At 37.5% G+C, this 13,820-nt stretch overlaps 1 protein-coding gene across 7 annotated transcripts in view; it reads right to left on the bottom strand.

Annotated features, from left to right (window-relative positions):
• Positions 1-2,592: 2,592 nt before the first annotated feature.
• The window catches only part of DYNC1I1 (dynein cytoplasmic 1 intermediate chain 1), a 283,693-nt gene continuing 272,465 nt past the window's right edge, over positions 2,593-13,820 (bottom strand). For all 7 annotated transcript variants that reach the window (XM_080666152.1, XM_080666150.1, XM_080666151.1 and 4 more), the window contains one exon: positions 2,593-3,543. In XM_080666152.1, the coding sequence (XP_080522278.1) occupies positions 3,433-3,543 (111 nt within the window). In that variant the 3' untranslated portion in view covers positions 2,593-3,432. The remainder of the gene's footprint in view (positions 3,544-13,820) is intronic.

Raw genomic sequence — 13,820 nt, 5'->3', positions numbered from 1 at the left:
CAAAACCATGGACTTGGTGCTGACAAAGCAACACTTGGCTTCCGCCAAATGGGACACAGGCCCCGCCACCACCCCTGAGCAACACCCCACCAAATCGCAGCCGATGCTGCCGAGATCCCATGGTGCAGAATGCGGTCCACAGCCCAGCCCAGCCTGGAAATGGTTGCTATACGTGCCAGGTAATGATATCACGTAGCAATACCCAGCTTCCTCTCCCTAGCAACAAGCCTCCTTGGAGTTTCTTCAGCCCAGGAATCTGACTTGCTTTATAGCCAGGTGGAAACATTTTACACTTTAACCAAATGTCTGTGAAGCATTTTCCCGTGCCTCATCTCATTTGATCCTCACAGAAGTCCTGGAGTAGGTAGATAAGAGACTCAGTGGAATCCTATTTTCTTTTCATTAGCTGGAAAATGGAGATTTAGAAAGCTTAGAAACTTGACCTGACTGAAAAGAAGTAAGAAATGGTGGACCTTGAAAATGACTTCAGGTTTTCTCACTGCGCAGCATATAGTCAAACACTGCTACAGTTAAATATTTTACCTTTTGCTCTTCCTGCGTGATCTACAATAATAATCTGCTTCATGTTGATATTTACTGCTGTGTTGCTGACAATTACCTGAAAGAGAAGTTGCGGTGCTTCACTGGGCTGGAAAAAGTTTAGCTAAATCAGCAAGCAGGTCTAATTAAGCAAGTTTATCTATATATAGAAAGCTCTCATTGGCACGAATTGCACACGTCTGTTCGGTCTGTCATTGTCGATTGTGATTTTGGTTGACACTTCTATTATAGAGAAAGGGCGATAGTGATATTAAAATATTTCTTCTAATTAATTTCCTTTGAATGTGCACAAATTTGTGCACTGGGCCACTAGTTGGATATAAGATCAGAGAGAAAGAGTCAAATCATATAGTGCCCATGAGCCACCATAAGGACTTTGACTTTTACTCCAAGGGATGTGCAAGCCATTTAATGTGTTTTGAGCTAAGGAGTTCAGTATTGTAATAGCATCTTCATTCAAGTGGCTATATTGTAAAGAGTCTGAAGAGATAGGTTAAAGGTCGAATCAAGGAGATACATTAAGAGATTATTCTAAGAACTCACGAGAGAGATGGTGATGGCTTGGGTTAGGGTGGTAATATCTATATGCACTTGCTTCTCCTTCTATACAGAGTAGATGATTAAGTGGACAACTCACAGTTCTGTCTCTTATAAAGTTCTTCTCTTCTTTCAAGGTCACCCTTGATAATGTAGCTGTCACCCATTTTCAATTTTCACCCACAAACTGAACCAACCCATAGGTCAACCAAGCTCTGACCTTTCCTTTCTCTTCAGCTGATCAAACAAAAACCCCTCTGCACATGTGACCACATGGGCACGGGAAAGGGGTGTTGGTAAAATTCCATTGGGTGATATAGGGCTTCTGAGCTCCTTGTTCATGCAGCTTACTCATGCCTTGTGGTCCTACTCAGATATAGATCTGGATGCACCCTTTCCATCTAAGAAGGGATTTCTGTCCAACTTGGCTGACAGGACTCAACTTATAATGGGCTGTTTGGATGTCTGAAATCTTTATATCCCATGGTGAAAAGTTGTGTTTCTATTAGGACCCAGTAACATGCCAGAAGCTCTTTCTGAAAAGTCACATAATTCTTTGCTTCAGGTGGCAAAGTCTTCCTTCCTTCCCCATGGGCCACTGTTGTAATTTCCCTACTAGGGTTTGCCATAAGTTCCATAACACATCTTTTCCCACCATGGAAACTCCAATACCATGAACATGTATAAACTCTTGTCATTACTACTAGTGTCTCTAGCCTTTGTACATTCACTCTTCACTCATTGAATCATGTAGTGTTTGGTCTGTAACAGCAACTCTTGGGTCACTGATTTGTTCTCAGTCCTTTAGTGTATGCTTGAAAAACTCCCCCCCAACCCAGTGCTTTTTATAAATTGCTTTTACACCTATTTAAGACACTCATATATAATCTTTAAATTTTTATTTTCTATTTACAAAGAATTCCAGTATCTATACAGGATGGGGCACTTGGAGAAAATTATATTATTTAAAAAATGTTTTAAATCTCATAGTTTAAGAAATCCCTACCAACAAAGGACCATGGAAATTCTCTTTCTAAAAAGCTGATTTCAAATGTTTTTCATGACTCAACCACTATTTATTTTAATTCTCTCTATGCATGAAATGGCTTTTTGAAAAAGTATTTCATTAAAGTTATTTATAGATATATGTCCTAGTCCAATAGCCATAAACATATTTTTTCTGGTGTGAATAAAAATGAAAAATAATGAAATGTGTAGCACATTTGGTACGTGTGCATCTTAACTGGTTTTTCATACTCTTTTGGGCAAGAGTTGCTCTGGTGGAAGAGATAAGGGAGAGCTTTCCAACAAACCACCCACATTCCCTCATAAAAATGAGGCCAGTCTTGGTTTCGGTCCAGCCAGGTTGGCTGCCTGTAATTCATTATCAATCTTTCTCAGAGCCCTATCGCATCTCCCCCACTCCCTTGTCCCAGCACAATTCTAATCAGGCTTTTTCCCCCCAAGCGAAGGATTTCTCCATGCTGGCTCAGACCTGGTTTGGAACATTTTATTGGCAGTACCGGTGTCATATTCAGGAACCAGAGACTTTTGTCAGAGCGGATTAGCTTGAATGACAAGTATCAATGGTCAACTACATTTGAAATATTGTTCAAGTACCTAGAAATAATAGGCATTAAAATTCATTCTGTTCACTGCAACAAACCTCTAAAGATTTCATGTCCTCAGTGGAACCAGCATACTGTAATTGTTATTTGGAACTTAATGTAACCTCAACAGCAGTGGAGACAATACAGTCCTCTCATTATGCACATGCTCTAGGATCGTTTATTTTAATGCTTTCAAATAAATATGTTCCATGCAGCACACCACAATAAATAAGGAGCAGCAACGTTCTTCTAGTAAATCCATTCATAATGTGAGTCACCATGTAAAACACCACATCGCAAGTCTTTGGCCCTGTACCATATCATGGAGCACACCACATCTGCACCTAATCATATCTGGCTTCATATGGATTTAATAGGACTATGCCAGAAGTGCATGTAAGCACAAATTTAACCAGAGGTTTCCAGCTATTAAATACAGCTACTAAGTAGTTAAAAGGCAACAACTAAACCCGTAAAGGTTCCCCCCCACCCAACCTCCACCCTTATTTTCGAGGCAGAAATATAAAGATAAAAATGCTCTGGTGAATTTCAGGTTAGTGGAGCCAGGGTGGGATACATTTAGGGCAAAGCTGGCACAATATGGCACCCAAAATGTCACGGCAACACTGATACTGAATGGACACAGGTCACGGGGGGATGGATGACCCTGGAGGCTGAGCTCTAGAAGGCCGACTTGGGGCTGGGGTGGGGCGGCTCACTTCCACTAGGCAGCCAGCTCCACGGCGCCTTCCTCCTCGCTGTCAGCTCTGTTAGCACGGATCTCCACGAGGGTCCTGGCAAATCGGGTCCATTCATCGTTGTGGGGCACTGCAAGCTGCAAAGCAAATGAATGGGAAATGGTGAACGAGATGTCGTTACGCCTGAAAGCCTTGAAGTCAGCAAGACTGCTGCTCCTGAAGCGGGCGTTGCCCTCGGAAGGTAAAGGAAACCAGATCTTCATCCTTCTTCCTTGAATCAGTTAAATTCCCTGAAATGTTGCTCTGAAACCGGCAATGTAAGGGAGCACTGTCACGTCGCTCACAGAAGCAAGATCACTCATGGAATTTAAAACACTTTAAAAAGTTGTGTAAACTATACTATTATGTTTAACAGCCACGTTAAAGCACCTTCAGTAACGAAAAATTCATCATAAGCAAACCAGACTTACAGTGGACACAACAAATAAAAACTTCCATATTGACTAGGATTTTGAAATAACTGTGGCACTGTCTTTCTAAGTCAATGCTATGGGTCCTTCTTTCAAAAGTGTTAATGCCAGGCCAGCGTAGCTCAGTGGTTGATCGTAGACCTATGAACCAGGAGGTCACGGTTTGATTCCTGGTCAGAGCACTTTCCTGGGTTTTTGGGCTCAATCCTCAGTAGGGGGCATGCAGGAGGCAGCCAATGATTCTCTCTCATCAATGTTTCTCTCTCCCCCTCTCCCTTCCTCTCTGAAATAAATGAAAATATATTCTTAAAAAATGAAAGTATTGTTAATATGCCAATATACATGACAAAAGTCTAGCTGCAGATACAAAGAAATCTTACTACCATGAAATAATGCTTTGGCTTTTCCAGCAAGATCTTATATGATACCTATGAATAATTGTAATAGTAGCTAAAATTTACCAAAAATTCTGTTCACAGTACTTCACATGTATTAACTCATTCCTCACAACAATCCTATGTAGGGTAATATTAAGGTTTCATTTTACAGAAGAAGGAATTGAGGAACAGAAGAAAAATCACCCTACCAAGCTTGTAAAGCTAGCAATATCAAAGCCAAGATCATCTGGTTCTAGTATTTACAGCCTTAGCTAGTATGCTATACTGATTCACTAAAAATGGGACTTAAAAAATTTCCCAAAGAATAACTTCTTCTCTGCACAATTTAGTGAAGAGAACATTACCCCCACCCAATATGAATTGCATGCAGAAATTTTCATTACTGATTTAAAGGATAACAATTTTTTTTTGCATAACATCCAAAAATGAATTGCTTAAAGAAACCAGGCAAGTGATTGGAATAGAAAAGAGAATTATTTGAAACTGAGAAGCAGGGTCAAGTAGACATTTCAATGGTTTTCAGATAGAATAAAATTGATTTAGAGTGTAGAGCCATTTTCTTGGAGGATTACTTTATAAAATGGTATAATCCATCTCTATAGGCACTAGTGCTACATGAACTATCCACATTTTCTATAAACATTAATAACATATTCATTCCAATCAATATACATTATTTTAAACTATAAACGAGGCAGCAAATAAATCTAAGCTTAGAGATCACTTCCACAGCTGAAAAACTACCCACTAAATAGAAACAAACAATTAGAACTTTAAACTTTTATTATAGGGGATGAGAGTCTCAGATACTATCTGTCCAAGACAACTTATTGGAGAGTGGCATCACCATTCTACAAAGTATGTCCTTCAATTAATGTTCTAGTACCAAGGTTAAATGTTTCAAGAGTTTAATATACAGGTGGGGGAAGTAAATTCTACTTATTTTGAGAAAGGGTATACCAATAAGAATTCTCATTTAGTCATATGAATGTGTTTTTTAATGGTTAAATACTTCTCTGGTTATTAAAATGAATCCAAATTTGTGTTTAGGCAATGACATAAGTTCACAGTAGTATTGATCACACTGTTATTCCTTTGCTCAGTCCATTTTCTTACTTTGATCTCTTTTCCTAGGTTCTGTTATACTTCATTTTTCTCTTCAATTTTAGAAAATATTGCATTGGGGATATGAAGCCCAGACAATAAATGATACAAAAGATCTAACCAAAAGCAAAAACAGGTTAGGGTTGGTATCATATTTACATGAGATAATAGGCCCATTTCTTTTCTCTCTTCCAACTCTTGACCAAGTCTTCCAAAAGAACCACACATCAAAAGGCCAGGAAGAGACAAAATCTAATCATGATAATGTATTTATAACTTTTTTTTCCTATAAGGAGTATATTGTTCATAAAGATCAATATGCTCTGGGAGTTTGGCTCCCAAACATAACACTAGATTATTGGTATACTGGTACAAGTTTAAGTTAACATATGACGCCATATGTCATGTTTTATTGATATCAACACCTAGAAACTATACACCAAAATAAGACAATAGGTAAATATGTTTACACAGTATCATGTGGTAGTAATGGCAAGACTGTTAAGAAATGACACCAATAAAAATTATGAAACATAAAGGTTAGGACACGTGCCCAGATACACTTATAACATACAGAGTTGCACATCTAAGTTTTCAAAAATAAATTTTATTAAATTTAAATGTTTCTCATAAACAAAACAAAATACCCTACAATGGAACTACATTTGACATTCTCCATGGGGGTGGAAATAGCAGTTCTATTATACCAATACTTGTCCTTAAAAATACAGATTATCCCTCATAAAAGGTTTCACAGCATTCTAACATATCTTGTCCTCCTTTTGATTTGTGAAAGTTTCACTTAGTTTGGAAAGATATTAGAAGGTTTTGTTTTTGTTTTTTTTTTAAAAAAAAAAACAAACTCTGTTCTGTAAGTATTTTCCTCTCCAGACTATCATAAATAACACAGAAATGCTAGTTTGCTTCAGTTCACACAAAAAACTCTAGAGTTGAACACAATAGAAACACAGATGCTTCCAGAGACTTAAATTGACCTACCTCATCCTATTATATGTTTTCATCTAGTTGACTATAAAAATAACCCAAGATGATTGTAATGTTAGATTTAGAAGGTGAACTGTAGACTACCCCATTTTTAGAATTAAGTATCACCATCAGGAAGCACTTTCAGTATAACCTTAGCTTGAATGTGTGAATGTGTACTCACAGGCTGTGTTCACACCCAAAGTAATAATTTGGGTCATTTGAATTTCTTGTGCGGAAGACCAAGCAGGTGTCCTAACAAGCAAGACCCCTGTACATTTTACAGCTCTGCTGCAACAGCCGCTGTCCGGACAGCACTGTCCTTCCTGCCCTTGGCGGTGCCTGGCTCTTCTCACCTGGTTCTCTCTGATTAGAAATTGCTAGAAAGGGGTCTCACAAGCATAAATGCATCTGGGACTTTCTCGAGGTGACTTTTAATCCAATAATACCTCAATCATTAAGTAAGAAAAATATTTGCTCATGTTTTTTAGTTAAAGAAAAACTCTGCCCCATATCCTTCAAACCAGTATACAAATTTATTCCATCAGCATGGACTGAGCACCAACTATATGCCAGGCACTAAGCTAAGAATTGAAGATACAACAGTGAATCATTTTGCCATATGACGACCATGAAATACAGATGAAAATTAATTTATCATATTCTCTAAGGTCAAAATGTGTGAATACTGGCATAGGATTTTTTAAAACTTACTGACATTCAAAATATGAAGAGCTTAAAATTTACCCTCTTACAGTGACAACTGCAACATTTCCTGGTATGTGTTATGTGTCAAGCAAGTGGCAGGAAACGAATGGCATGGTAATGACATGGCTTCCGCATCTTCAAGTTTCTATCAAGGCATTAAAGGGTAAATCTAGAGCATCGCTATGGCTTTTTCTCCTAAAAATAATAGTTTAAAATAATTTATATCTGTGATAGGAAAAATATTCACAAGTTTCTAACGGTGATGATTAATTTAAATCAATTACAAAGTCTATTGGAAGCACCATGAAGAAAATAGCCCACAGTCATACCATAAGAAAGAACTCATAAAGATTGTCCAGTATTGTACTGAGTCAGAGTGGGTCTGGAAATGTTTTCCTCCTTCAGATTCATTGGCTGAAGCCCACATCCTAGGTCAGGATGACTCAGATTTTCCCTCTGCTTCAGATATGGCTGGTTCACCCCCAGCCCGTTAGGTGACTGTTTTCTAAAATTTTGCTAAATGTATAAAGCATATATTTATGCCCAAAACACTCAGGGCTCTGATGCCTGAGATAACAGAATCTTAGCTCTAAGAGTGACCACGTTTTATAGATAGGATATGACCCTATTTTTATAGCCAAGACCAAAAAGGTAGTTTCTGAGGTAGCAATTTGGCCGAAGGAGGAGGTAAAATGAACCTCAGATTTGAACAGGAGACTTAAGTCCTGCTCTCACCTTGGTTACTGGCAACGGCTAGGCACTTAACCTCTCACTGCCTGAATTGTAAAATGGGATGATGATGTCTGACCCATTTATCAACAGAGATGTGGAGAGGATGAGAACGGTAATCTAAGGGGAGAAAATACCATGAGTTCAACACAGAATAGTCATACACTCTTTTTCTCTAAACCGTCACTCAGATTGAACAGGTTCTTAAAAATGGTATGTAAGTGAATGTTATCAATTCCATAACATTTATGTGGTTTGGTTTTTGTTTTCTTTCGGAAGTAATTCTGCTATTTGCGATGGGAGGACTTGAAGGAACAGGGCACGGACCTCTCTCTAACAGGTAGGAAACAGAAGTATAGGATGCTGAATGATTTGCTAAGGACAACAGAACTTTCCCACGTTGTTCTGGTCGTGTGGTGCAATCAGGAGCCTCACCCTTTTAAGAAATGCCAGCATACCAGGCCGGAAGGGCAGGCAGGCAGGTCATGTGTGTTTTGAATCACCTGCTAAAAGATTCCAAAGATTATTTTCAACGTTCTAAGATTCTTGGGAGATGAAAGGTTATCTTAATAAAATGCAAAAGTGCAAAAGTTATAGAGAAATCATGAAAATGGAACATTTTAGTCCCTTTCTGCCTAACCTTTCCTGAGGCTGTGTCATGGATCTGTCCTCTCCCCTCTGCCTGAGTGGCCTGGAAGGTTCATCTGGCCTGCCCCACCCTGTCCCTAAACAGCTCATCAGCTATCCAGGGGGTGTCTTGCCCGAGCTTCTGGTGCAGGTCAAGGGAGGCACAGGCTGCAGAGAATGGAGGCAGATCATGCGTTCTGTCCCAGCTACCACTCATTTGCTGTGTGACCTTAGGAAATGTATTTTAACATCTCTGATCTTCAACTTCATTTGTGCGAAAGGATTTTTGAGACCCAGCTCCTAGGACTGTTGTGAATAGTAAGTATGACCAAAAACAGAGTGTAGCACAGTCCTTGGCACAGTATAAACCCTGAATAAATGATGTTGTTTTTCCTTCTTAATGCTTATTTTCCTCTCCTCCATTTTGTTCTTTTTCCTTTTGTTTTTGCTTCCTTCCCTCTTTTTATTCTTTAATTGTCTACTTTTCACCTATATAAAGCTGTATTTTTAGAAGTATTCCTTATATTCTATCACATTTGATTTCTTTAAAACCCACCAAAATCATTTCCTAAATAGCCACACTTTTAACAATAGTTAAGTTCCAGGAGGTCGGCCTGGGGAAGAGGTTCTTTCCGTTCACAAGACAAATTCTGTCAGAGTACTTTTCATTGCTTAGTTCAAAAACCAAACGTAGAGCCACTATTCTCTGTAAATATGCACAGATGTGCACACACACATACGTATTTTTTATCTTTTAAATAGGACCAACACAGCTTTAGCTAGCTATTTCCTCCTTATGGCACTTTCTGCAGCGGGCTTCTACATTTTTAGCTCAAGTCGGAAGGCCTTGTAACCACCGGACCTGCTGTTATAAAAATCAAATGACTTTTTATAACCAGGGTTACACACACAAATATCATTCATGTGTCCCCTTTTATAAGCACCCAGCTAACCATTCTCAACAGTCCTCAGTCAAGCCTCCCTCATTTGTTAGTAATTTTAAAGGGTTTACAGTACCTAGCAACTGATTTTAAATAGCCGCCTTATCTGCCCTCGCTCCTACCAGCCCAATGCTGTATTTTCTTATGGTTAAAAATACGTGTCTCAGGCATTGCTTAGTATAAGAGTAGGTTAATTTAAAAAATATTTTTTTTATAATTAAGACAGAAAAATATTCCGTAATTCCTGTTTGGTTTCTTGGCTATATTACACATGGCAAACAAATTAAAGTGAGTAGGACTCTAGGCTTCAGGATAAATATTCCATGGATTCATCAGCATCTTTGTAATCTTTCAATTACATGGAGTCATTAAAAAAAAAATGTCTGGGGCGATTATGTTAACCATGGATTCCGAACAGATACACAACAGTTCATCTCCTGCAGTAACCTAAATATTAAAATTTTCTGTTAGGAAGATATCTTACAAATTACCTTTTCACTTGAATACACATTGATTTTTTTGTTTTGTTTTGTTAGTGCATTCACAGAAACCAAGGAAGCGAATGTGGGTTTCCACAGAACCACTGCTAAACCCCTTTAAGCTCTAAAAGCTTTTTTAAAAGTACAATTATTAATGGCACCCCAATTCAGGAGATTGTGGAGTTACTGGTATACAAATACACGTTTGTGTTCGGAGGAAGCCTATACTTTTTAGGGCAATTCCCTTTGCCACACACACAGATGGAAGCAAAGTGGGAGGTAATAAGCAATGAAACAGCCGCTGGAACGACCAAGCATACTCACTTCACATAAATACAGCTCCACTGTATTTAACTCTTGGGAGAGTCTAGCATCACTGGTAACAATGGATGAAACCACGGACCAAAATTCCAAGCCAGAATGCAGTACACAGAGGGCGTAAATATACTACAGTGTTCTACCACAAAGAGATACACTGTGTGGTAACTTAGCATTTACAGCACTTTAGAGAAGTCCAGAAAGTAGAAGTTACATTAATCTCCATCCTGTAGCATGTGCTATTACCAGTGAGTGGGTTGAAATTTCTGTAAAATCCAGCAGCAAGCTGACCTATAGTAGTCTGATGATATCTGACGATATTTGGTTAAGAAAGAATTTCTTTTATCTGAAAATCCCATTTAGGGAGCCCTCATCCACCCATGAAGCCTGCGATCTCTGTGCCTACGATCCCTTCCTTGTATTTTTAAATGAGTGGTTGACTTTTATAGCATGTTTGTTAGAACAACACTTTTAAAAAATCCATTACCACCCAATTAAGGACAGAAATAAAGGTAGGACGTAAAGGTCAAAAGTAAATAGTAACAAATATGGGTCTATATCACTTTCAATAAGCCAACAAACATCAAAGGAAATACTTAATTTTTAAACACTATACTAAAAAAATAACCCCAACAACAACGAACCCTTAAAAATATTCTTCATGTTAAAATTTAGCGTTTAGGAAGCATGACAACATTCAGAAGTTTTTACCTGTGAAGGAAAAAAATAAATCACACAGCTGGAGAAGAAAGAGCCAATTCACTAAACTTTAAAGATGACCTTGTTCACATTTGTATAAAATCTTATCACCCTCCTTTCTTCAGAAATCTCTTAAGCATTATTTTTTTCTGTTATTTGTAACAATCTATTTCTCTGTCCAAAAGATGGGAAAAATGCTAACAACATTGGCTGATGGGCAATAATGGAAAATAAACTTTTTAAACTTCCATTACCACTCTTTTTCCATAACAGAAAAGACCAAGGAAATGACAGGAAAATGAGAAAGCATGTGCTACTCAAGCCAATCTGTCATATTAGCTGACTAAACATATATCCCTCCTCTTCCTGATATTTATTAACTATAGGTTTTCTAGTAAATTCCTAGCAACCACTGCATCTAAGCAGTTTTGACAAAGAGAAGGCTTATTGATAAACACCTTAAAAACATTTACGAAGGTAGTAAAAGAAATGTCATTCCCTCCTACTGAAGGTTTGGGCATAAAAGAGGTATTTTTATAACGTAGCTCATGATTTACCATATCTATAGTGTCCAAAAAAAGCACAATGAAAAGGAAGCATTTTTCCAGTGGTTTGATAACTATTTGAATCAACTGTTAGGCTTTCATTACACTAGTGGCCAATTGCTCACTTTTACAAGCACAGGAGAGGGGAGGGACTGGGACAGCGATGGGGAGGAAAGACAAATATGCTTTTCTAAATGTATTTTCTATATACCCTTTCTGTGCAAATATAGTTAAAGGGATTATTTTTTCCTGTCCATTAATCTATAGCCAACTTGGAGGCTGTATTCTGAATGCTTCACACAACTAAGCTTTCCCTTAACCTTCAACTTTCACATGTAAAACTTTCAATCACCCAACTATTTATTGACTGCCTGTTACTAATATGAGCCAGGCACTGTGCTAGACCAGGATGTGGTACTGAAATAGACAACTGTAAGTATCTACTTTGTGTATGTGTCTGCATATATTTCTAATCTCTAAAGATTAGAAACTCTACTGAGGAATGCGATTAACCCAAGGAAGTCTGCCAAAGTGATTTTGTCCCTCTAAGTCAACAGGTTGGCTGTTTTTTAGGACCCCAGAAGATGTTCACTTGTTACCTAAGAATCCTTCATGTAAAGACAAATAATCATAAAAGATTTCATCTACCTGTTGAAAAACTGTTGGCTGGCTGTGAGGAGACAGATCTTAGAGAATGAACCACAGATCACTTTTATTTGCCAGCCAGAAAAGTAAGAGTGCAAAATTTCTTCTATAATGTTCAGCTTTGAGTTTACTGAAATGATAAATAATTCATGTTTCCAAATGTAAAAGATGTCCTGGTACCTGACATTCTCAAAAATGTGTGCAGACCTTCCTTGAAATTAGACTGTAATGATTGATTCACTTCCACATTTTGCAAGTCCAACCTATATGGTATCTAAATATTACACATACACATGCCTAAGCAGATATTTGATATCTTATTCTATTTTGGATATACCAGTAAGAGCATACACACTCATGGAAGAAACCCATAACTCTCCATTTCTATTCAGGTCAGTGTTCATCGACTCACAGATGACTGGAGCCGCTTTATGCTCGGCTGGTCCAAGCTGTGATTTGAGGCTACTGTTCTAAGCAGTAATTTTTCAAGATAAAATTTAGCAGTTTTGGAATTCTAAAACTAAACATACTTTTCCAGCCATAAAAAAAAATTAACACTATAATTAGTGACTGCTTCAAAATCCAAACTGCTATTGAAGATGACAGTTTGAAACCACAGAAGAATCATAAAAGATGATTAATTATACAAACTGGCACTTGTTTCAGAAGGTTTATATTCATAGGCCACTTGCCACCAAAATGGAAATATATGAAGTTCATTGACTATTGCAAATTACTACACACACATTAATTTGGTTTTCATAAAATTAAATATTAGGGTTTTCTTTTCATTGAATCAACTACTCCATAATACATAAAAGTCATAAGTATTTTCTTATCAATTAAGAAAAAAAAAGTGCCTTGAAAAGATATTAATCCTCTAAATCTATTTTCATAAACTAATGCTACCTGAATAAGCACACTATTTATATAATAATTAGTTTAATCATGGTCTTTTACATATATAATGATCAAAATGAAAGTCATTGCTACTATATTCACTGTAAGATGAATAATTATAACATCAATTGGAATAGTGCTTTTTCTTTTCTTTTTAAATTAAGCACTTTTCCTAGAAGAAATCAAGTTAATACTAAAATGGCAATCATACATTTTAACTAAATTATTTTATTTCAAATACGTATAATTTATTATGGCAAGGAAATGAATTAATATATTATTTCAAAGTAGCTTATTTTATGTAATTATATTTATTAGCACCCCAAATCTGCCCATATAAATATGTCGTTGTGCTTTTTGACTTAAGTGCACCGTGTTGTGGCTACGACAATAAAAATTCAGGCAAAACCTGAAAAGTGCAGTTGAGAATTGCAATGCTTAGTTTCTCAGTCACCACATATCTAGGTATTAGCAGAGCTAAGTATGTGCATTTTCGGTTTTTATCTCGGTATCTGGTATGATGGAATAGTTTATGCCAAAGTCTTCTTTAGCATGGAGGGAACATCAAAAGCAGTGTTTCTCATCAGCTAAAGAAAAAATATTTCTTCATTGAAGAATAAGCTGGTATTGCAAAGACCTTCAAGCATCTTGCAACTCATGGCCACACTCCCTTAATGAGAAACACAAGTGTTTGGGGTGATTTTAACTGGACTTAGGAAAGCCGAGCCCAGCCCCACTCCCTGCTTCCGGAGGCTGCCAGAGCGTAGGCGGGCTATCGGGTTTGTCAGCAGCAGGGGATAATGGCCTTCATAAAGCACAATAATCAAACTGACTGATTTCATATGAATGTCGTTCTTTTTCATTAAG

This window comes from Plecotus auritus (assembly GCF_963455305.1).
Source record: "Plecotus auritus genome assembly, chromosome: 4".
Lineage (NCBI taxonomy): Eukaryota > Metazoa > Chordata > Mammalia > Chiroptera > Vespertilionidae > Plecotus > Plecotus auritus.
This window is presented reverse-complemented; position numbering and strand designations above follow the sequence as displayed.